Here is a 25167-nt window from a genome sequence, read left to right on the forward strand (position 1 = left end):
GACATAAAATAAAACTGTGAAGCTCCAGTAACAATTGCAGGTCTTATTTATTGCATTTCTCACCAGAAGGAAACACCACTGTCAAAAAGAAAAGGTTTGAACATTTTAAATGACCTAAAAATATACAGGAGCTCTAAACCTGACACAGTATGAGTACATGACTGAAACCTAACCTGCCTATGGGATATTTGGAACATGCAAATATCTAGGGAAACGTTTGTTGTTTATTTAAATTTAACTGGGTGTCCTGAATTTTTATTTACTAAATCTGGCAACCCTACATATGTGGAAACATGTATACATAGTTTATAAATATAATATATGAGTACATCTGTATATATAGTTAAAATTGCATAGTGAAAATATAAGTCTTTGGATATAAATAGTTATAGTATCTTTTGTCTATTTATTTGTGTCACTGCAGCAACTTTTGGAGATAGGGGAATGTTAGATCTGAGACATTTCTCTAAACATTCTTATAGGAATTACTTTGAGAAGGACAATTTTTTAATGTCCCAATTATATATGCTCTGTTTCCTCTTAGTTTTCAGAAATTCCAAGAAAAATGGACATCAGCAAAGAGGATAGATAGGTAGGAAGAAACACCTAATAATTTTGAGGGCTGTTCAAGATCTAGTCTCAAGTTATAGAGCAGTTGTATTTCAATTCTTTTGATTTTTTTTTCAATTCTTTGTACGAAAGTACTCATGGTTTGTCCCTACTTTGACTTTTAAAATGTCACTTGAGCAGATACTTGTCCTCTAACCAGCAAGTGGAATTTATTCTACCTTAGCTTCATCACAAATGCCAGTTTTTGTTGCAGAATTATGGTAGAGATGTTAGTGCTTGTTTTTCATCACATGCTTATTTATTGTGGATTACCATATCACTGGGCAGTGAAGAGAATCACCCAATTCTAATATGTTTGGGTGAGTTTCTTTCTTATTTGACACATGGACAGTTAGAAGGGCCTAAGTGTATTTCCTAGTGCACCAGGGGTTCGCTCCAGATATTAATACAGGAGAACTTGTTTGCTAGGGTGGCCCATTATGGAACTATAGTCTCTAGTAAAGTAGATACTAATGGACAATGGCATGTTATTCCTTTCTTAACCCTGTTACAAACTCATTCCTTTCAGTTTCATTTGCCTCTCAAATAAGACAAACATTTTTGTTAAAGAAACTGGACATCAGGTTTCAAAGATGCTAGAGTTTATAGGGAAAGACAAAAAAGGAGACATAGGATAAGACGCACATTGTCAGATAATCTGAAATGCTAAGAATTGTGGAAATTGTGAGTTTGGTAAAGGGCTTATAGAAAAAGTACACTATATCCCTATTTTATTGTTTAAATCAGATTTTGCAAAGAAAAGTGTAGGTGTTTAAGAAGTAGAGTCTTTCATTTCTTTGGGTCCTTGTTCACGTCTTCCCATGTAAACTTAGGGACATAGAAGAAGCAACTTTCCTTTTTTTTTTAAAATCAGAAGAAACCTTAGAAATTAGTGATTTTATAAGCAACTGAGCCCATAGCTAAAAAAAAATACTGAGCCCCAAGAAGTTAATTCATCTGACCCAAGATCACACATCTGGTTAGTGCCAGGACTGAGACAGAGGCAAGCTGTCCCCTTTCTCACTGAACGGTGCCACGGCCGGTTCAACTTCCTTCCCCCGCTGCCAGCCGTCTGTGATTTCAGGAGGAATGCTCAGCCCCTTCACTTTCCTGATGCCCGGGAATTCTTATTAAGTGATGACTAACAAAGTGTAAAATATGAGTCAAAATTCAGTCCCTAACAAAGTCATTGTGACTTTAATGACTTGGGCAGTTGTTTCATGCGCAAAAACAGGAAGACCCCACACAATAAGGCGCCTGTCTCACAGATGGGCTCCTGCGTAGACGGCCACCCACCAGGGCAACTACAGGGCTGTCTTCCTCTCTTTTTGGCAACTTTTTTTCTTTTGCACAATTTCCACCTACCACTTTCATCATGAAGTTATCAATGAGAGGAAAGTGCTTGCTTTATCTAGCCTTTGATAGGCAGGAGAATATATTTAATCATTTAGGATTCACTCCTAAGTGATTTCTAGGTGATCCCTCAAATTAGTAGCTTTTTCATGTGCTTGATATTAACCCCTTGTATTATTACTCTCTTGGATTTTCTTTTACTCTTAGACACATAAAAGCATCAAAATTTAGGACTAGAATGACTCTCTGAGTTCATTTTAGTCTACCTTTCCTATGTAATTAATTTAACTAAGAACTTATTACCAACAGAGTTCCTAGGTGGCCTGTGGATCTTTGAACAAAGCTCAAACTAGTTGTCTCATGAGAAATATAGAAATGATGAAGTGTTTCATCATGTCAGAAGAATCTGCCTCAGAAAAATGTAATCTTTGTATATAGCGTTGAAGCTAAAGAAAAATTGAAGCCATATACAAAATGTTTATATCAAGTGTAACTGAATTTCAGCTTTTGCTATTCCAGATATTTTAAATAACTTCCCACTACTAAAGGTAGCCTATGCAAAAAAAGAAATTCACGTAATTTTATAGAGAAGATATATTCTGGGTAAACAATATTAAATCATTTATGTAGATAATATCTTTTTCTCTTTTCAAAAATTAACCACAATTTCTACAGTGCTCACAAATCTAGTGTCAGACGTTAGCTTAAGGAAGCATTGGAGAAGTTTGTGTGACTAAAGGTTCATTCACAAACTTGGCTTCTCTGTGTTGAAAAGGGGCTTCAGCCACATTTCCTCTGGGGACATTATTTCTAGCTAGGCCCTAACAGGGTTTTCTTGTGTAGGCAGATTCTTAACTGAAAAATAGAATCTGTGTCCATTAAGTAGTAGAGACACATTTATCTTAGACACAGTGTGCTCCTGTTTGTGGCTTTCTCTACAGCGTCGGATAGAGTAATAATGGCCTCCCTTTTCAATTATCTAACTCCTTGAGACACAGTTTCCCTCCGGAGCTATCTTTCCTTCCTTTTTGGACTGAATACCCAACTTGATGAGAAGACAGGGAAACTCCAGTAGTCTTAAAATATAAAACTCTGGGAGGATGATAAATACTTTTCTTCCTTTGTTGGCGACTTATTCTTATGGACGGAAGGGTTTCTGATTGGGGTTGTTTTTCTCAGTAGTGTTGAGAGAGTTTTGTTTTCTGGGAAATATTGGTTGCTGGTAACTCATGTGCCCAGACTGTAGGAGGCTGCCGCAACATTTATCACAGAGTCATGACAGGTTCAGGCTGAGAGTCTGAGACCTTAAAATCATACCTCACTCTCGTTTTGTGTATGAGAGGTGAAGTGACTTCACAGGACTGTAATCGTGAACTGAGAACGAGAGGCTGGACTCGTCTGGCACGTCACTGCTCAACAGAAACAACTCTCATATGGGAGTCAGACACTGAAAACCCGACTAAGCCAAGCTCCCCAGCTGTCTCCTCAGCTTTAACCTTGAACACAGTTCACATCTAGTCCGTTTCTTGATGTGTCTCTTCTCCCAGGCCAGCACTAATCACACTAATTGGACTCTACGTTACTGGAATGTAAAAGGTGCCCCTGTCTGCTCCTCGCAGGCCGTGTCTGCCTTTCTTCGTGTGTGCAGAGCACAACATAAGTGGGCCCTTCATAACTGCTTTTTGATGAGAGCAATGATTGCCTTAGTCAGTGTGGTTGGGCCCTCCCTCAAGGAGCAGGAAAACCAAAGGCTGTTGCTAAGCGACATTTAAAGGACTGGGTCGGTTTCTGACACTGAGTGACCGCCATTTGCGTACTTCATTATGTGTGTTTTAAGGTTGCCTTAAGATGACTTTGTTGTTTGGTGGCATTTCCATGCCTCCAGCAAAAGGCTCATAGAACTATTTTAGGCATGAGAAGGGGGGTGGGGGGGTGGTATTTATCTGCTAACTACTCCCAGGAGTATTGGCCCCGTCTGTAAGCTATGCTGGAAAGGTGAGGAGTGTGGTTTAGCCTCAGCCCTGAAACTGAGAGCCACTTCCCCGCTCCCACATGGGGACCGATTGACAATGTTAGGCCACGAGGGTCCTGTGACCATGGGAGGGGACAGAAAGAAAGAAGAAAAGTGTGTCCTTTCTTAGTAATTTATGATTGAATTTCTACCTGCTCCTATATTCTGAGCTCAGGCCAATACAGCTAATAAAAAACCTGCCCAACTCTCTCTCCAGACCTCTAACTGTTGTAGTTAACGAACATGCTCTAATGTATCTGACTATTTCTGCTAGAATGTAAGTTCATTAAAAGCATGAAAAGGTTTTTACTTTTCACAGTTATATCTTCAATGCTTTGCCTGGCACATTTTAGGAGTTTAATAAATATTTAGCAAATGCAAGCTATAATGATACGATTAAAATAGAGCAAACCTGACTGAATCCAAAATCCTTCTTAATATTTCAGAAACCAAAGGAACCAAAAGGAGAATGATTCTTTGCATGTTACATTTGGCTAAGGCTAGTGCAGAGAGTTCGTTAAAAGAAATCATCTGTCTCTATGCTTTTTACACGATTTTTTTAGTGTTCCAAGAAGAGTTTGTTTCTTTGCCAAAATTCAGCTGATCAGTAAGAGCATAGAAACTCGTCTTTCCCAGCTTCTAAGTCTTTAGTGTAAGTGCTTCTCTTTTGAGAACTGAAAATGAGATGCCATTAAGACTGAGCAGTTATGTCTCACAAACCAAATAACGTGGAACTTGCGCGATTACCTGGAACTGAAAATGGCATAAAGGTCCAGTTGGTAAAACAAGGTGGCTGAGATCCCTGGTCACCGTTACTAACATGATGTATCACGGGGAAACACACGCAAGCAGGGTCACCCAGAGAGGATGACTGTGCCTCTTTGAGAGCAGCGCGTGGTGCGGCGAGCCAGCCGGCGGCGATGCTGGCTTCCCCTGAAAGGCCGGTCTCCTGGGCACAAGCAGCGGCCTGACCGGGCTTAGGTGCCTGAAGCGAAGCCATTGTCAGCGCAGGATGCTCATTGGAAAGGGGAATGCCTGACAGGAAAGAGAGCCAATGGGGGGGGGGGGGGGCCCGCTGTCGCCTTGGTGTTTTGCTAGTCCTTCAACTGTTGTACTTGAACTCCTGGGCGTCCCAGAGTCGGGTAACAGAGCCAGGGGGAAGGCAGGGAGGGGTGGCCCTGGGTAGGGAATCCCACTGCGGCAGGGCTCCAGTCTTAGGCTCCTCCTCCAACACTGACAGGAGGGGGCGGGGAGCACCTACAGGGAAGGAATGACTTTCTCAACATGCCTTAGCTTGCTGCAATTAAATAAAAATAAATTTAACTCTAGATATTTCTAACAGGAATTAGAAGATGTAACACTAAAGCACCCAAAAAGCATAGTCACTCCTAACCCAAATAATTCTCCATTCATGCAGCAAACAGTATCTTGTATTTCTGAACACACTCTAGACCCTCGATCAAAAGGGTAAATGTGTTTAATTTGTTGAATGCCATCTAATATGTATGTTAATGAGCTGATGGAGTACAGAAAATTGCCTTCTGCATATGAAGTACTTTTTAAATGAAATAATTATCTCCTTGTAAAAGAAGGCTACATGCATTGGCACACTCTTGGTGAGCAAAAAAAAAAAAAAAATCCTCCAAAAAATAGTTTTAAAAAAATATTTTTGTGTACCAAAGGCCTCATCTGAAAACAGTCATGGTCTTACTCCTTTTCATTTTTTAAAAATGTTCAGAAAGTCAATTCGCCAAACACACCACCGCTGTGACCCCCCTCCTCGTGGCTGAGCCCCGTGGGGACACCGTGTGTGCAGAGGCTCGGGCTCCGCAGAGGAGAGAGGGTTAAGGACACCTCGTTGAAATGGGGGAGGGTACCGACTTCAGATTTACTTAAATATTCATGGGGCTTCCTCCATTTTAATCTTCTTTTAAAAAGATGGCTGTGTTTCCCAGTCTGGCAGCCCCTGGGGAAAGCAGACTTGCTCCTTCCTGGCGGAGCTGAGCCGAGGGCCACCAGGCCGGCCCACAAGCCGCGGGCGCTGCACCCGCCGCCGAGCCCAGCCGGACGGGCGCTGGCTCCCCCTGCAAGTCCTCCCTTCATCACTCTGCCAGAGAAGGAGCGGGGAGCTCGGGCTTCTGGCGAGAATGGAGTGCGAAGATGGGCTTTGTTTGGATTAGGAAATGCTTTAAGTTTTGGAGGCTTTGTCTTCCCTAAGTTTTGCTTATTTTACCACTGAATGTACAAGGCTTTCCCCGATCGCTCCCTCGGAGCTGTGAATTCTCTCAAAGGGACCTGTGGACTGAGGCAAGGACATTCCAAAATGCCCGAGGCAAACTATTTGTTATCTGTATCTTGGGGTTACATCAAGGTGGGTTCATTTGATTCTGTGCTGTGTCTTTAATGGAATGTGAAGCATTTATACCTGTATGTTTTTCACGAAGGAGAAAACATCTGTAATGATTTCATCTGTGTTGTCACTTAGCCCGGCGAGGCTGCTTATTATGAAATAAGGGCATGTTATAGACATTGTATTAAAATTGACTGGGTTGTCTTTTATCATTTTTTTTTTTTTTTACAAAATGCTATTTTTAAAGGATGCTTCTCCCCGCCTTTGTTTTCCCTGAAACTTTTCACATATAATCTCTTCCCACTATACAGGTTATTAACTCAAATGACATATGAGAATTCATTTCCAATAAATGTATTTTAAAATAGTCTAACATTTTCAAGTGAAATTATCTTTACCTCTATTAAGGTTCCTTTTTTTATGTTTGCATCTTCAAAAGAAATCAAATGTTAATTCTGAGAAATCTTAAAAAGATCTCTTTTTCCTAAGGTGACATTGGAATAAATTAATATTAAAGGGGTATTGTATTTCATAGAAACAGTATCATTTACCTAATGGTATCTGCTCATCCAAACTCTTGGTTCTTAAACAGCAAAGTTGTAAACATGTAAAGTGATCATTTGTTGTTTTTTAGGTGGTTAATATGTTTTTGTTCTTCTTATACAGTTCAAAAGGATGCTGAACCGGGAGCTGACACACCTCTCAGAAATGAGCCGATCAGGGAACCAGGTGTCTGAATACATTTCAAATACTTTCTTAGGTAAGATATCAACAGGAAACCTCTTTCATACCTGAGATTTTTTAGTATTAATCTCTGCAAACCATCAGAGACATCCCATGTAAGTTTTAAATGAGGTAAAGTCATAGAAAAACAAATCCATTTGAAGTAAGAACTAAGGACAGCTCTTAAGGGCAGGGGAATGAGCAGGAAGGTGTTATAAAAAAATAAAAATAAAAATATCCATCAAAGACAGAAGTTATGATGAATTAAGTATATTTTTAAGGACCTCAGATCATCCCTTATCTACCTACCCACTTCCATCTCTCCCAAGACTTCTGAAGAGGTGGAAGTAGGGATTTCAAGCACCCAGAACTCTCAGAACAGCTCCATTGGCTCCTGGGATGTGGTACTCTTTAAATTCTTCCAATATCTGGGCTTTGAGCAAAAGGTTTCCACTCCGGTGGTTTGTAAGAGATGTGGTTGGCTAATAATTTAGCCCATGAGGATGGGCTTTGAAAACAATTTGACGATTGCTTTGCTCAGTTATTTCTTAAAGATGAGTAGTGGGGGAAGAATCTTTACATCTGAAAGGTTTGCCCCCCTGCAGGCAGCATCAGTATCTTCCCAGTCTGATGCTTTATCAGTTGTGCTCTGTAGTCGCATTGCTAGTATTTAACACATGGCACAGGAAAGACTTGTATCAATGATTCCTTAACTACTTCAACCATCCTGTTTTGATTACTAGGGATTTCTGATCTCATGTTAACAGCTATTCTATTGTATAATGAACTTATTTGGGCTATTTTTCTTCAATGAGGCCTGTAGAATCAGTAAATCTGTACTTCAAAGTGAATGGGTAGCATTTAGATTCTGATTCTGTGGACTTTCAGTTCCCCTGCATTATGCTTGTTTCCAGAACTCCACTTTCCAGGGAAATGACCCTTTCTTACAGCTGAACATCACACCTTCTTTTCGGCACATCATTAAATCAATGAGCATTTGCCTTGATGCCTTATGGAAACACATTCTTCTTCTGCTTTTATTTCAAAGATCAATCCCATTTGTCTAATACCAGAGCAGGTCCTGCTATCAGCAGATCAATCTTAGACGAGCCTAGTGCAAAGCTCAGGGAATTGCTCTGCAGCCGATGGGCACCTGAAGATTAACCACTGCCTTTCCAGCTGTTTCCAGTGTGTGGGTGTCTGAAATAGCTGGTCTCCTCCCGCTGCAGTTGTGCTGGGCCTTTGTCAGAGAACAAAGGAGAATAATTTTTCAGACATCTGAACTCCAAGAGGTAGCCAGAATCTAAATGAACAGAAAGCACTCTATACTGATCCTTTTGTTTTCCAGTATTCCCCCTTTATTCTTTTGAAGCCAGGCATCTCCCCCTGTCCATTTCAGATGTACTCCATTCTGTGCAACATCCAATTATTTTCATAAGCTGGCAACTGTTTTAGGGACATTTTACAGGTTAATGACTGTGGGAGAAAAGAATAAAATCAGGAAGAGCAAGAATTCATTTTTGTTTTCATAAACATTGCATTTTTAAAATACTAGGTCTCTTCTGTCTCAGAAGAGATGCTCATGACTAGAGAAAAGTTGCATAAAGTCCCTGAGCCCCTAATCATCCAAGACCACACCTAAGAAGTCCTCTTCACTGTCATTTCTTTCACTACTCACTTGCCAAGGACAACAAGCATATTTTAGAATGCTAATTAATGTCTATTGTCATCAAAGTCTTCCAAGTGAGAAAGCTGGTAAGATAAAGATGAGTTCTTAGTCTCAACGCTTTGTATCTCAAAAACAGGCAAATGTCAACTCTCTGTCCAACGTTCCATTTGCTAGTTAAGCACATCTCTTGCAGAAAACCAATCATTTGGCTTCTTATTATTTCAAAAATTAAATTATCAAGAACACGTTGTTGAGGAAGGGTGTTAGGATTTCAGTCCTTACAGACTCAGCATGAGGAAGGTAGTGTGTGTGTGTGTGTAAGAGAGTGTGTGTGTGAGTGTGTGCATGCATGAGATAGACCCAATCAAACAAACTAGACAGACTGATTAAAATGTTAATATTCTTGGGAAAACATAGGGAGAAAAAACCCATCATATAAACAGGATGTATCATTTGCCTCATCTGGTAAAATGGGAGCATTGGAATAGATGACATCCCAGAGCCCTCCCAGCTCTAACTTTCTATGACTCTTATATAGGTGGAGTTTATCTGACTTGCTAGACATACCTGGCAACCTGAATTCTCTCTAATAGACTGTATATTTGCAATTTGGCAATCCTAAAAAGCAAAGCTTGTTTCCAAACTGCAAATGCAGGACTCTTAGTCCTATCCTGCGAGCATAGTAAATACTCCTGGAGGACCACAAATGAAACCATCTTCATAAGTGGTCAGATCTGCAAGGAACTTTAATGGCCTTGTAGTCCAATTCCCTCACTTTACAGGAGAGAAAACTGAGGCCTAGAAGGGCAAAGTAACTCGACCAAGATTACTTTTCTAATATGTTCCTGAATCAAAACTAAAACTTGGCTCTCATGACTCCTAGACCTAAATACCCTATCACTCCTTTAACTAGGAAAGAAGGCTATTAGGAACTCAGAACATAAGAAAGAAAATCACACTTAAGGGTATTTTAGTAATATTCATCTTTTGGAGAAAAGTCTTTAGAAATCAGTATTGGTGGACCTAAAAGTAAAATGTTTATTAACAGTTTCCAGTAATATAAAAAGGTCTTGTTAAAGCATAGCAACCATCTCAGTAAGCACAAAATGAGAAGACATTGGCAATTTAAATTAAACTTGAAGAGCAATATCTCAATAAGAGTCATCGGATGTTAAAATGTGTCATCAGAGGGAGGGAATCCCTTACTCCAGGGATCTGTGAAAGTTGCGTTACATTTCCATCAAAAGGGTGGTGTCCACATAATCCAAAAGGAAGGCAAGAGACCACTTACCACTGCAGGCACTTCTTGATGCCATTATATGAACATGGGCTCCAGGTTGCTGGTATAAGAAGAAATAAAGCAAGACCTACAGGGAAGGAGCATAGACAAAGCAAGATACTTAGATGTGGCCTTACATTTTAGTTAATATTGTTATGAACAGAGAAAAAGCATTCTTTAAAATCCCCTACTTACTGTCTCAAAAACTAAAATACAGAATTTTCAAGATGCAAGGAAAAGAACTTAGGAACTTTACACAATCAACTACTGTGATCTAGCAAGAAACACACCTCAGATTGTGCCATTAGCAGAATTTTGATATGACTGGTTTTTTTGCATCTGTTTTTTTCTTTGTTTTATATGGTCCACTGTAATCTGACCATTCTGTAAGTGTAATTCACTAAATGTTTATTGTGATTCTTTGAGTCTGCGTTTCAGGTTATTTCCACATTGTGCTGGCTAAGCGTTTAACAGAGGAAATTCAGAATAGGGAAAAGCATTTAACAGAGGAAATTCAGAATAGGGAAACCTATCAGTTGTTCCAATGCCTCCATAGGGAAACACCCATTAATGTCCAACTGGCACTGTGCGAACAATGGCTTTCTTCTTTATTGTAATGTTCCAGACACAGACACCATAGTGATTCAGCTCAATCACTCGCTGCTGCAGGGGATCTTTAATTAAGCAGAGGGGAAAAGCTGCTAGTCCCACTAGAGGTTCCTTATATCTGCCGTAGCATGGGAGAGTCCTGCAGCCTGTTTAACCAGACATGAAGAATGGTGAAGGACGGTGGTCGGGAAAGGCATGGGCTATCATGCCCTTTCATTTTAGCAAAAGTAATAATTATTAGGAGTGAAGTGACAGGGAGAAAAGTAATTTCAAAAGTAACATAATCTGTCATTTTTAATGCCAGAGATTTTGAGACCAGAAAGATATTTTTTTACAGGAACCTCAAGGCCTGGGTTCTATGCTATTAAATCACTGTATCTGGAACACAGTAATTGCAAAATAAATATCTGTTGAATAAATTGCACTCTGAGCTTGGGCAAGTTGCTGACTTCATCTGAAAAGTGAGAGTGTGGTATTATTATTGGTTCCCAAACCTGGCTCTGACCATCAGAGTTACTTGGGAAGCTTTTAAAAAGCACAGATTCAGTAAGACTGGGTGGGGCTCATAAATCTGTATTTTTTAAAAGTTCCCTGAGTGCTTCTGATGCTGAACCAGGTTGGAAACCCCTAAACTCATTGAAATGAACCACTAAATTTCCTCCATAGGCAAAAGCCATAGTATAGCTGCTGCGTCTAGGAGCTTGTGGGCACCTAGAGATGATACTGAGATACTGGGGAGCGAGAACACCCTTGCCCCAGCCCTACAGCCAGGTGTTGAGGTGTACATGATGGTTGATGTGTCTTCCTGTGTTTGCTTTGCTTTGATGAGTTGTCCCTAGGGCCCCATGAGCAGGCAGAGGTCTCTGGGGAGAACATGTGACTATGCCATCATGTGTAAGAGTTGAAAGCAAATAGTCTAGATCCCAGCATGCCAACTGGAAACATGTCATTTTCAAATGGAGAAGTTGTATTTGTACTTACTTTCAGTGTAACAAGCAGAGATAAATGTAGGAACATTTGAAAGCTGATTAACTCTTTCGGTCACAGGTGTCATTTAGTTCAGTGTAATAGCTGTCAAGCAATTTAATAAAATTTTACCTCAGTACACTTCCAAGTATCCCTGTGGCCTGAAAGAGTTAATGCATTTTTCAGAAGTACTCAGGATACATCCCCCTGTGAAATGAAATGGAATATTTGATTGCTGATGTTTTTAGTAGCATGATATGGAGGAAAGTGCTTTCACAAGCAGGTAGACATGCTTCTTTCAATAATTCTAGCTCTACTATTACTTTGTTGTAGCAGAATTTTTTAAAAGATTAAATGATATGATAATAAATATTAAATAAGCATAAATATTTTAATAAATGTAATGACTGTTACAAATAAGGGGCATCTATTATTATAATTTTTTAGTAGAATTAATAGACACAAGGCATGAAGTAAAACTGAAATTATAATCTCCCCCAGACCTCAAATGGCAATTAGCCAATGCTTTAAAGTAATTATTTGAAGATTATAAACCATTTATTTCTCTAACATACATTATGCCTGTCTAAACTAAAATTATAAGTTATAGCCAGCTAAAGTTACATGGATTTTTTACATTAAAAATTAAAACACATATAACAAAATGAACAGAATGTAAAGGCTGTTTTTAGTAACCTGGTCTTGGCTGCATGAAACTTTTCTAGTATACAAACATACAAGTTATTAACTTAAAAAAACCTACATATAAATATTGATGTTTCACCTTGACCATGTACAAGTGTAATTCTTTTCAATTAGACCACAAACAGAAGAGCTGGGATCAAGTCCTACCTCTGCTACTTCTTGGACAACTTACTCAGCTTTTCTGGGCCTCAGTTTGCTCAGCAATAAAATGGAGCAAAATACTTTTCCCATTTACCTCACAGGATCGTCCTGAAGATCAAGTGATATAATGCGTGACAGTTTTTCATAAGATGCAAAATCCATTGCAGATGCTTAGAAGTTGTTTTACATATTGTAGTGGCTTCTCATTGACACTCACGTTCTGAAAAACATATCCCTTTGTTGCAGACAAGCAGAATGATGTGGAGATTCCATCTCCCACCCAGAAAGACAGAGAGAAAAAGAAAAAGCAACAGCTCATGACACAGATAAGCGGAGTGAAAAAGCTGATGCATAGTTCAAGCTTAAACAATACCAGCATCTCACGCTTTGGAGTCAACACGGAAAATGAAGATCATCTAGCCAAGGTGGGTGTGTGCTGGGGGTGCATGTAGCTCTCTGCTTCACAGCGGGCAGATGCTTAAACTACCTGCTAGGAAATAGCAGTGATCGCTTTTGCTTTATTATTAAGTTGTATGATAAGGAGGCTGGTGTGGCCTTCTTGTCCATTGAGAGGCACCTAATTAAAGACTTTCTATACCAAAGGGCCATTTTTTTTCACCCTACACTGGATTTGTAAACAGATAGTTCCTCATGAATGAGAATCCTACTAAAGGTGCATTGAAAGAATCCAAGGGGATGCCAGTGGGTGGAATTGAATTATCACAATTCAGTTTAATGGGACATTTTGGGGACTGTATGCCAAGGACCAATGGGAAAAATCTGAGTTAACTGGCAGAGCTGGAGAAGAAATGAGAAAAATTGACAGTACTGACTCTTGAACCCAAACCCCAGTAGTAGAGGAAGGCCCAGAAAGAGTTTATACATGCACTAGGAGGCTACATAAGGTAACTGCTGAGATCCTCTCAGCCTTGTGAGAATGAAATGAGCTTACTGTGAGCAAAAGGACATTCAGTAAGGCCTTCTGAAAGGTATCATTAGAGTAAAGTAGGTTACACATTGGGCCAGGCCTCTAGGGAGAGACTAGAACCCTCATTCCAGACAATAATTAAAAAATGGAATAAATTGTTTCTTTAATGAGAGAATCTTAGAATAATCCCACAACACAGGACTGAATGATGTTTATTCCAGGTTTATCTGAGGCCTAGGCACTGTAGGATATAATGCGTGACTGGCATTCTTCATTAAATTAGGTTCGACTTACGCACATTCTAGCAGCTGAATCTTTCTGACCTGGCCCTTAGTGATAATATCCAAAGGACAGAAGTGTAGCCCTGAGATGGTTTTCTAGCTCCAATCACTTGCAGCTACCTCTGATGAGGCAAATATAAATCAGCAACTAAATTTATAAATGAAATATACAGAAACTTGGAACTAGAATGAAGAGGACACCCAGTCTCCTAGGGCATTCCATTTTAACTTTTTTCATGCAACTAGAACACTGTAAATAGACACTGGAAAGACAGACAGCCTTTGTCCAAAAAGTAAATAAAAATAATGAGGTATGCAAAAAACAAACAAACAACTGTTCTTATCCATAAATTCCTCTCATTCTGACTACAGGAGCTGGAAGACCTGAATAAATGGGGCCTTAACATCTTCAATGTAGCCGGATATTCACACAACAGGCCCTTGACGTGCATCATGTATGCCATATTCCAGGTGCGCGAACAGGAAAGAATGGTGGTTATTCCCTTGGATGACTACTATTCTTTTCTATCCCAGTTTACTTTCCTGATTTAGCTTTTCTTCATTTTTGGACATCTACTTATTTATTTTCTAATCCATTTTACAATATAGGAAAGAGACCTCCTAAAGACATTCAAAATCTCCTCTGATACATTTGTAACCTACATGATGACGTTAGAAGACCATTACCATTCTGATGTGGCATATCACAACAGCCTACATGCTGCTGATGTAGCGCAGTCTACCCATGTTCTTCTCTCGACACCAGCACTCGATGTGAGTAGTTGTGATCTCTTTTGCATACCTGCCCGTCCTCTTTAAAAAGTGCCATACAGCATGTAATGTATTTGCAGAAATAATGTAATTAGATGATTGTATATTCTTGAACTGGTTCTTTGATTATGTGTAGCATCTACCAATTGGGTTACTGATATCAGAGTAACCCAATTATATCTCTTTATATCTCTTACAGTTGAAGAGAGTTTAATTATCAAGCGATTAACAGGATGCTTTATTTTTCATTGTATCTCTTGTATTTAATACATGTCTAGTTCAGTGACTAGTATATAGTATATCTTCAATATGCATGTACTGATCTGAGTTGCCCACACCATCCCAAGCATTGTGAGGGATGGCACAGAAGCATAATATAAAATTTTCTATATAGCTCCTGTTAGGAATAAGCATCCACAGGCTTATTCTCCAGAGAAATCGTAAAACTGATGCTATGGGCTAAAGAAAAAGTAACTGAAAATCGAGAACTGAGAGTTGCTAGATATCTTGCTAAAAGGTGACTCTGATTCCTTCCCCAACTGATTAATGCATTTGTATGCATTAATCAATATTAGCAGCAGTATGCCCAGCAGACCATGTTTCTCTTTGACATGTGGCAGTGGTGGTCAGGGGCTTCCAAAATGAGCAGGCTCACTGCAGGAAAGGACTGGCCAACCTTTATCCAGCTCCACCTGGGCAGGTTCAGTTTGGAAGGTGAAGAAAGATGAAACAGATCACAACTCTATTGCTTGAGTTCCATATTTTTTAAGAAAAGACGACCGGGGAAAGTGAGATGGAGCTAAGGCTCTTCTGTTTCTCTGAGGGAAATGTTCTGTATAAGAATCACAGTAGACCAACACTGTTTATCAGCTAGCCTCTATTGTTGATAGGATACCTACTGTGTGGCCAGAAATTGTCCAGGAGTGCCACAGCTATTTGGAGAAGGGAGAGTTCAATGTGTCCTAGAGTAATTAGATTGATCTTCAAGAGAGAGGTGGAAACTGACCTGGCAGTTGGAGGGTGAGGAAATTTAAGTAATCACGGAGGATAAGGAAAGACATTTCCGCCATGGAAAGACATTTTAACCAGAAGGAATATACACCTAAATAAATAGTAGGTTTAAATCACTGTGTACCAGTGGGGGCAGAGAAGGCTTCATGGCATGCCATGAAGGAGTTGAGCAGTGGGGCATTAGGTTTCACTTCTTAGAAATGTTCTCAGACCTTGCCCATAGTAAACATTTAATGGATAGGTACTGAATGAACAGGTGAATGAATATATGAAACCTTCTGACCACACTACAAATTTAGCTTTCAGAAATAATTTACTGCCAGTCTTATGAGTCTGGAAGTTGGCCTTTGTTCTCTAAGTTATGCAGCCTGAAAAACATGAAGTTATATCTCAGAACACAGCCAGTCTGATTTGCTTCTTTGACCTGCATGTGCTCGCATTATATAAGCACCATTCTGCCATACAATTTAGCCAAGAAATAGATATTAGGTACCATCGATCACTCACCATGAGCACTGTGCTAATGCCTTCCTGAGCCCCAGCCTGTGGGCCTGGTGAGGGCATGGGCTCCAGCCTTCATTCCTTTCCCCTGAGATCTTAGAAGGATGGATAGAATCCACATTTAATTAAATTAGTATGTGAGACATAAAAATCAACACACAGTCCTTCTCCCAATAAGAACGAAATGGGGTAATTTAACATGAAACTAAGTAAGCAGGATAGGCAAATGGGACTTGGAGTGAAATGTGCTCTTGCTCTGCAGGCCGTCTTCACAGATTTGGAAATCCTCGCCGCCATTTTTGCAGCTGCTATCCATGATGTTGACCATCCTGGAGTATCCAACCAATTTCTCATCAACACAAGTGAGTTCACCACTGGGACAGTCATTTGAGATAATTGTATGAGTCACTGCTTAATTTTTTTCCCCTCCTGTTTTCGTTATGGATAATAATAAGAGTAGTAATGAGGTAATCCTTCCATTCCACTCAAACTGGTCAGGCCTTTCCTGGATACTGTGTCCAGTTTGGCAATAGAATTTTTGAGCTGCACGGAGAACTTGCAACGGGTCAGGGGGGAACCATAAAAAGTATTCAATGTTTGGAAAATACAATATGCGAGGAAAGAGTAACAGATGTGGAATTATCCAGTGAGCACAAGGAAAGGCTTGGGAATAATGTGAGAATGATTTTCAGTATGATGCAGGCTCTCACGCAGAGCGTGGTGACCCACCAGTGTCCCTCGCTACTGAGGAAGCAGGCCCAAGTGTTAGATCTGAGCATGGGAACTCCAAACAGAAATCAGATTCTGAAAAAGCACTGGAATGGGTTTTCACAATCAGGAGGGAAGGTTACTAAACGTCCCGCAAGCTCTCTTCCAACTGCAAAGGCTTGATAATGGATCAGTCTATAGTAGGGAAGGTGACCTCAGTGAACTTCACAGCTGGTCCAGCCTTGGGGTCCCAAGCCATACTCAGAGCTTTTGTCATGCTCAACATGTTTCGTATTCATGCTAATGAAAATCCATGAATTCTCTAGGTTAATGCACTATTTCTAAATGCTGCAAATCTAAGTACTTTTTCCTGTGAGAATATTGGTTTCCTTTGTCATTATTAACATCAAGTGCTGATGGTTTTCTAGAAATGTTTGGGCTACTTGCTATAAAAGATGCCTTGTCATATTTAATCATCAGAATACCTGAGTGATCTAGCTGTAGGGTACCTTGTTGTTGTTGTTTTTGTTTCATCTTCTATTGAAAGAATATAAACTTTGGGCAACTACTTGTGTATGTGGGTTATATCAGCTGACGTAGTGTGGTGTCATGAATCAATCCATGCATAGGCCAGTTACCTTCCCACAGAGAAGTGACAGCCACCTCAGCACTACAACATATAAAGCCACTTTGCAGATCTGTACCCTTCATCACAGAGTGAGTGGGGCAAGAGTGTGGAAATGACTTTGTATATCCCACCACCTTTTCTAAGGATGGAGCTCAAAGCACACGGTTAAAGCAACGGCGTATGAGTAACGACACCTGCAGTTAGAGGCACAGTTCCATTCCTTGGCTGTTATTCCTGGTTAAGGGAAAACGTGGCTGCACGAGTTTGGTGACCATATTCTCATTCGCAGACCAGGCCTCTGCCTGACAAAAGATGCCCGATTCTCCTGAGTTGAAAGGCAAGCTGGGAGCTGTAGTTTCTCTATCGAGATACTGCAATCTCTGGCGTATAGAGCCAGATGGCAGAAAATTTGACATCAAGGTTGTTCTAAAAAAGTATTATTGTTTTGTTACCATATTTATAGAAAGCTCCAAAAAGCTACATTATTTGAGTAAATTGAAATTTTTCACTCACACTGTTATCTTCTTCGAAAATCCATAACTCACAATGGACAAAGCTGGCAAGCATATAAAAAAGTGAATATAGTTTGAACATCCTAATACATTTGATATAGTTTAGTGACATTTTCAGTTCATTCTTTTCTGAAGCACAAAATGTGTGAAGACATAAAGGAAATTACCACCTGAGATAAAAATAGGATTTAGCAGGTTGGGAATACTTTTACCTAATGTCAAATTCTTTATAAAGAGAAGAAGGAGAAAAAGGATTTTTAAATACCAGGAACTCTAATCAAAGAGAAAGCTTATGCACTGATATCTACTAGAAGCATTTCTGACTTAGAAACTTACTCCATTCCTTAACAGAGGGAGGCTGTTTCTTTAAGGGGAAATGGCATGTGGTTCTTAAAACTATTTGAATAGAGCTAGATCTGATTTCACACTGAGGTAATGCTGACTTTTGAATTATACCCCTTTTTATTATTAAGTCATCATTTTCTCTTGTGTATTAGATTCAGAACTTGCTTTGATGTATAATGACGAATCTGTGTTGGAAAACCATCATCTGGCCGTGGGTTTCAAGCTGCTGCAAGAAGAGCATTGTGACATCTTTCAGAATCTCACCAAGAAGCAGCGCCAGACACTCAGGAAGATGGTTATCGACATGGTAAGACTTAAGCCTCTCTACGGTCCTCACTTACTTTTACCGTGGCTGGAGGAGAAATCTCATTCTCTCTGACAAACGGAACTCATGGAGTATTTTTGTTTTCTTTTTTACTCAAGGTGTTAGCAACTGATATGTCCAAACATATGAGCCTGCTGGCAGACCTGAAGACAATGGTAGAAACAAAGAAAGTTACAAGTTCAGGCGTTCTTCTGCTGGACAACTATACTGATCGTATACAGGTATTGGAGAAAAAGCCTTTGATTTAACACAAAGCCAAACCAAACAACAATTTAAAAAATGAAAACAAACTTAAGTTAGTTGCATGTCCTAGGTTATTATTACAGTTTTAGGCTTATTTTAAGGACAAACTAAGCAAGCTAAGAAATAACTAAGAAAAAACATTACAGCGTATTCTGTAATTTACGAGGAAAAAACCTAACCCTATTTATTGAATTGCTTAGTTCTAAAAATAAGTGGCAAGATCTATTTGTAATAGGATGTACGTGACTGCTGGTCCCAAAAGCTCTTGTTTGGATATAAATCCTGTTGACTTGAAGTTTGTTAAGTCTGTTTTGGTTATACAAATTGCCATCAGCAGTCTCTTTCCACAAGTGGAAAATATGAAGATACCTACTTTGAGTAATTTTTTGCATTTTTTCCAAACTGAGGAAAGGAAATGATGGTAGTATCTGACCTGTAATGTCCTTTCCAGTTTTTCAGTTCAATGACCATCAATTTAAGAAGACACACATTTTCCCTTTTGGGACTCCGATAGTGATAAATAACCAATTTTGGCCAGCACCATTGTTATTTCGCTTTTTTGGTGCAACACACCATAATTACAATGCAACTAAAATGTTCTTGGGTTCGGTACCAAGTGTACTAGTACAAGAGGGATGAGATGTTCTGGTAGTATTTACACCTGATTTTATGGGATTTCCAAAACTGTATGATTTCAGGTCCTTCGCAATATGGTGCACTGTGCAGACCTGAGCAACCCCACCAAGTCCTTGGAACTGTACCGGCAATGGACAGACCGCATCATGGAGGAATTTTTCCAGCAGGGAGACAAAGAGCGGGAGAGAGGAATGGAGATTAGCCCAATGTGTGACAAGCACACGGCTTCTGTGGAGAAATCCCAGGTATCTAATATAAGATTTTCAAAGTTTTTGTGAGTGCTACTGATTGTAGAACTGGGGGATTCTATCTAGCTCTTGTCTTTTAACAGAATATATATATGAAATTATAAGGAAACAACTACCCATTTAATTCCATTCTACTCATGACTCATTTGCCTTCTCCATGACACTCGATTTTACAGGGTGGAGATAAAGCAGTCACCAGAACCCATCAAAGTTTGAACTGTGTGGCCTCTAACAGTTCAGATAGTTGTCTAGGATCTTAGCAAATCTAGCTGATTGAACTGAACATTGCAGCCTCCTCCAGATCACCCACCCAGATTTCTCCTGGCTCTATCTTTACCCAGGATCTCTACTCTTGTTCCCTGCACCCCATTTTTGCCATCTCTCCATAATCAAGCACACTGCCACCATCACCAGAGGTAGTAAATCTCACTCCTACAAATCTCTTGTACCTCATAGTCCCAGCTCCGACCTGTGCCCCCTTCCAAGGTTACATCTATACTCTGAGAACATGCTGACATCTTCGGATTGTGTCCAAAGCTAAAAATTCCCTGTGGGCTGAGGACTTGGGACAATACACTGGAGACAAGGGGATGCAGAAAGGTACCACATGTCTCTAGCTGCAGAGTATGTGGCACTGGAAAGTGTCAATATCCCTACAAAGGCTATAAGGCCCGCTGAAATGTTATTTTGTTCAGGCGACAAACGGCCTGAGTCAGGTGGTCATGACCGAGAATGAGTCTGTAGGTTGTCTGTAGTCTGTATCACAAAAGCATCTGGAGTATTTTTTGTTCATGTTTATCCTCTTTGCTTACTACCTGCTACCCACAAATTTACATATACTTGTAATATCTGTATAGTTCCTTTGCAGTTACTATTTTGTAGCCTCTTAAAAAAAATCAAGTGAGTTTAAAATCTGTGAAAGTGCTCTAAGAGTCTAATATTCTACAAAAATGCACAATAAATGTTAAGTTAGGGACAATTCAAATATCCTAAAGCCTTAATTAGAACAAGACAGTAATTAATTAATTAGTTAATTAATTGGAATAAGGCCTTTTTATTAACAACTGAATTTTTAAAAATATTTACATCATGTCTGTGCAGTTTTCCACAGATTTTTCCATACATTATCCTATTTGAACCTCACACAGCCTTGGGAGATAGACACAACATGTATTCCTCCAGTGTATCCGGTGAAGAAGTTGTCCTCTTGGACCGCTTCACCAGCTCTTTAGTAATGCAGCGCCCTCCACCCAACGCTGTTCACTCTCCGTCACTGTGGACGGGTCTCCCTGGGGCCACGACATCGTGGTCCACTCTGGTGTTTCCCACAGATGCGCTCTGGCGACCCCTGTCTGATAGTCTGGTGATAAAGCCCTTGATTAGGTGCTCTTAGGATATGTAGAGCTCTCTCATCCCAGGACCTAGGAAATAAGCAACTAGAAGCCACCTTTCAAAAAATGCTGAGCATTTAGCAGAAGCAAAACAAATGAAGAAAGGAAATGACCGCATTGTGCTCAGCTGATTCAGTTTTCTCCATTGCCTTGAGCTTGTTTTTCTCAGGTTCCTGGAAAACACCTTGAAAATAGTCTCTAAAGTCCATTAAACACCCATAAAGAGGAAAAAGGAGTAGGTGGAAGCAAGAGAAATACCTGAATCATCTGCAGTGTAGTCCTTAAAAACAACACAGATTAGAGATGCCCTGTTTTTCATGTGAATTCTGTTTGTTAAAGCTAGGGAAGCACCAGAAAAAAAGATAGATTGATGATTGATAGATAGTTAGATGATAGATAGATAGATAGATAGATAGATAGATAGATAGATAGATAGATAGATGATAGATAATAGAGAGATAGATAGATGATAGATGTAAAAGAGTCACATATGAGAAAGATTCTTTGATATGGTACAATTATGTCTGCCAAAAACTAGAATGTTAATAAAGGGAAGTGTCCAGTGGTGTGGAAAGGTAGCGACAGTGTCCCACGGATGCATATAACTCCCCCTTGCCCGTCACCCCGAGTCCCGGCCCAGGGTCTCCCCAGCCCCGCATACCATGACAGGGGAATTCCACTCTCTCATTCGACTGGTGCCTATTCTTTCTCTCAACGTGCCCCCACCCCCAGGGTTTCCTGTTTGTCCCGCAATGAAGAGGTCAGCGTGAGGCCGCAGAGCCAGCTCAAGCAGGATGCATAGCCCCTGTGTAAACCGTAGCAGAGCCATAGGCCTTGTGTTATTCACGGGAACACTAGCACAGGAACTGCCTAATTGTTTTTATTTTCCCTTCTTTCTCCTGATGGAAATGACTGTGGGCCCTACAAATTGCAGACGTGTCCACAGAGGGGATCTTTGTTGGTTTAGGGGCTTGAAGTACTTTCAGATGTTTTACCAAACTCTTCTACAAACCAAAAGCATTCCACAGGACTTGAGAAATTTCAGAGTAGGCAGGGGCTGGCTCCCCTTCATTTTGGAACAGCGGCATGTTTTCAAGTTATCAGGGGAAGAATGTTGAGTCAGAACCCATTAGTCCCGGGGCTTCCTTCTTCAGGGAATGACTCACAGAATCCAAATAGTGACCAAGTCATTCCCAGCCAGGGTTACATCCAGACTTCTTATCTGGTGCACGGAAAAGGAAAAGTTGTTAGTTATAGTGAGATGAGAGACGAATGCAGGCTTCGAAATCAGACAAAGCTGGGACGCAGTGCCAGCTTCACTACTTACTGGCTCTGTGACCTCTCTCAAGATATTTAATCTCAGTGAGTTCTAGTTTCCTCCTTTGTAAATAGTGGGTAACAATACTTGCTTTGCGGGATTAAGAGCAATAACTTATATGTTGCATCCAATGCAGGACGTACCATACAGTATGTGCTCAAATAATAAAATCCATGATTATTGATCTCTCTTGGGTTGTTGTTATATTATCTTTGCATGGAAACCAGCACAGATTGTTTGGTTTTCAAGGGCCAATCACAATAACAGGTAATCTTATTTTTTCCCAGGTTGGTTTCATCGACTACATCGTCCATCCACTGTGGGAGACCTGGGCAGATCTGGTGCAGCCCGATGCCCAGGACATTCTGGATACATTAGAAGATAACAGGAACTGGTATCAGAGCATGATACCCCAGAGTCCCTCCCCGCCGCTGGACGAGCAGAACAGAGACTGCCAGGGGCTGATGGAGAAGTTTCAGTTTGAACTGACCCTTGAAGAGGAAGATCCTGAAGGACCTGAAAAAGAGGGAGAGGGCCACAACTATTTCAGCAGCACAAAGACACTTTGTGTGATCGACCCCGAAAACAGGGATTCACTGGGAGAGACTGATGTAGACACTGCTGCAGAGGACAAGTCCCCAATTGACACATAATCTCCCTCTCTGTGTGGAGACGAACATTCCACCTTTGACAAGCATGCCAGCTGTGTGGTAGGGCCAGCCCACCATGGGGCCGAGGCCTGCACAGGACAAAGGCCATGTGGCTTTTCCAGTTACTTGAGTTTGGAGCCAGAGTGCAAGACCGTGAAGCAAATAGCAGCTCAGGAAATTCCACGGTTGACTTGCCTTGCTTGCAAGCTTGGTGGAGAGCTGAAGCTTTATGTGGTACTGGAGGCCAAGTTCAGATCACAACTCAATGGCTTGAAAACAGAAGACACAAAACTGAGAGATTTTTCTGCACTAAGTTTCGGGAATCTGTCCCCTCTAGTGACTGAACTGACTAATACGTTCATTTATAAATCTGCTCACCTGTCCCTCTGTCTGCCAACCTGTGTGCCTTTTTTGTAAAACATTTTCACGTCTTTAAAAATGCCTGTTTAATACCTAGAGTGTAGTGTCAACTTCTACACAGATAAGCATTGGGAGTTGATACAAACTTTTTTGACACTTTCTGGGGGAAAAAACAAACACAGGAAAGAAAACGGTCTTCCTTCTTTCTTGGGCAATATCTTTCACTTTACTACAGTTACTTTTGCAAATAGAAAGGATGCGCTTCTAACCGCATTCTACTTCCTTCCCCCTTGTCCCTTCCAACTCCACAGCTGCCCTAACAACTTATCTCTGTCGCCTGCTTTGAACAGTATTTTTTCTCCTCTGGAGTTTACGTTTTGGCTGTCAACAGAAGCAAGTTGAACCGGCTAAGGGGTAGGAAGAGGTAGTTGTGTTGTTCACAGTAACGGCCTGTGTAAAATTCAGCGTAATGAGGCAGTGTGTCCTGTTGCGCCTGGAACCCCTGTGCCCCTGGGAGTCGCACGGCCCCTCCTGTCCCCTCCCTCTCCCTCCTCTCTCCACTCTCACACCCAGTTCTGCCATTTTCGACTCAATGCTGCCATCTTTCTCTTGCACTGCCTTCTGCGCTAACACCTCCATTTCTGTTTATAACCGTGTATTTATTATTAAATGTACATAATGTAATGTTTTGTAAGTTATTAATTTATATATCTAACATTGCCTGCCAATGGTGGTGTTAAATTTGTGTAGAAAACTCTGCCTAAGAGTTGCAACTTTTCTTGTAACATTTTGTATTGTGTGTTCTGTAACCTGACCATGGCTAAGAGAGACATTTGGCCCCCTCGCCGGTGAGGACACCAGTGGGCTTTTACTCCGAGGGTCTGCCCTGTCCCTGTCTGAGTTGCTAATACTGCGCAGCCCCTTTACCCACCAGTTTTGGAAACACGATTCTCACATTAGATACTAAATGGTTTGTACTGAGCTTTTACTTTTGTATAGTTTGATAGGGGTAGGGGGCAGCAGGATGTGGTTTCTGCCTGCGTTCTCTCCGAGTCTGTGTTACGCATGAGTTGGGTTAAAACTGGGCTCCACTGTCACCGTGGCTTCGTTTTAAAAAGCAACACTACATTTGCGCAGTTCTTCCGAGTGTTCCCAGACTACTGACTCTGAAAAGAAAGCCTCCCGCCTGCCAGTAAGCAGGAATGTCCTGTTCCAATTAATTACAAAAAGAAAACAGTAAAGCAATGTGAATTTTATATTAAAATGTGAACTGATGTAGTAAATTATGCAAATGTGAAGCTTCTGATAACACTTGTTAGGCCTCTTACTGGCTTCAGTCTCCGTTTGTAAAATATCTCTCATGCTTTCAGTTCCGCATTGTGACTCATAGTTAAAGAAATGGCACAAATGTGCATGACCAATGGGTTTGTGTGTCTATGAACACTGCATTACTTCAGGTGGACAGTTTATTGTTTTCAAAGGTTTCTCACAGTGTATGTTACAGTACTATTATTGTATATCGCGTTCAAGTGCATTCTTAAGAGACTTTTCTATGAGGTGAATAAACTAAAGCATGATTCGATTTGACTGTAGGCCCAATTATTTCGGGTTAGTTCTGACGTATCTGAAGCAGATCTTTTTCTCATGTCTTCTACCACACCCCACAAAGAAAACCAGCTACTTTGCCTGGCCAACATCACAACAGAAGTTTCAAAATCGGTGTCCAAAAAGTCCCCTAGCTTGGAACATTGCGCATTTTCTTAGCAACTGTTCGCCCAGCTCAATGGTGCGAGAAGGGAGCCGGTGAAGGAAAACAAACCCACCTCATGAATCTGAAGAACTTAACCTACTGGATCAATAAAGGGAATCTCCAGCTTGGCTGGGTCCTCTAGAAAA

General features: G+C 40.6%; 1 protein-coding gene across 3 annotated transcripts in view; it reads left to right on the forward strand.

Moving 5' to 3' along the window:
- The window catches only part of PDE4B (phosphodiesterase 4B), a 391091-nt gene extending 366212 nt beyond the window's left edge, over positions 1-24879 (forward strand). The window contains exons 1-10 of one of the 3 annotated variants that reach the window (XM_016208267.2): positions 6078-6344; positions 6990-7083; positions 12662-12840; positions 13997-14095; positions 14234-14398; positions 16170-16269; positions 18253-18407; positions 18524-18646; positions 19367-19549; positions 22549-24869. In XM_016208267.2, coding sequence (XP_016063753.2) covers positions 6213-6344; positions 6990-7083; positions 12662-12840; positions 13997-14095; positions 14234-14398; positions 16170-16269; positions 18253-18407; positions 18524-18646; positions 19367-19549; positions 22549-22914 — 1596 coding nt within the window. In that variant the 5' untranslated portion in view covers positions 6078-6212 and the 3' untranslated portion in view covers positions 22915-24869. Of the gene's footprint in view, positions 1-6077; positions 6345-6989; positions 7084-12661; positions 12841-13996; positions 14096-14233; positions 14399-16169; positions 16270-18252; positions 18408-18523; positions 18647-19366; positions 19550-22548 lie in introns of those variants that run through there. The other 2 variants (XM_087820499.1, XM_087820500.1) reach the window with 2 other exon arrangements.
- The last annotated feature ends 288 nt before the right edge of the window (positions 24880-25167 follow it).

This window comes from Miniopterus natalensis, chromosome 9, assembly GCF_054644295.1.
Source record: "Miniopterus natalensis isolate mMinNat1 chromosome 9, mMinNat1.hap1, whole genome shotgun sequence".
In the NCBI taxonomy this organism is placed as follows: Eukaryota; Metazoa; Chordata; class Mammalia; order Chiroptera; family Miniopteridae; genus Miniopterus; species Miniopterus natalensis.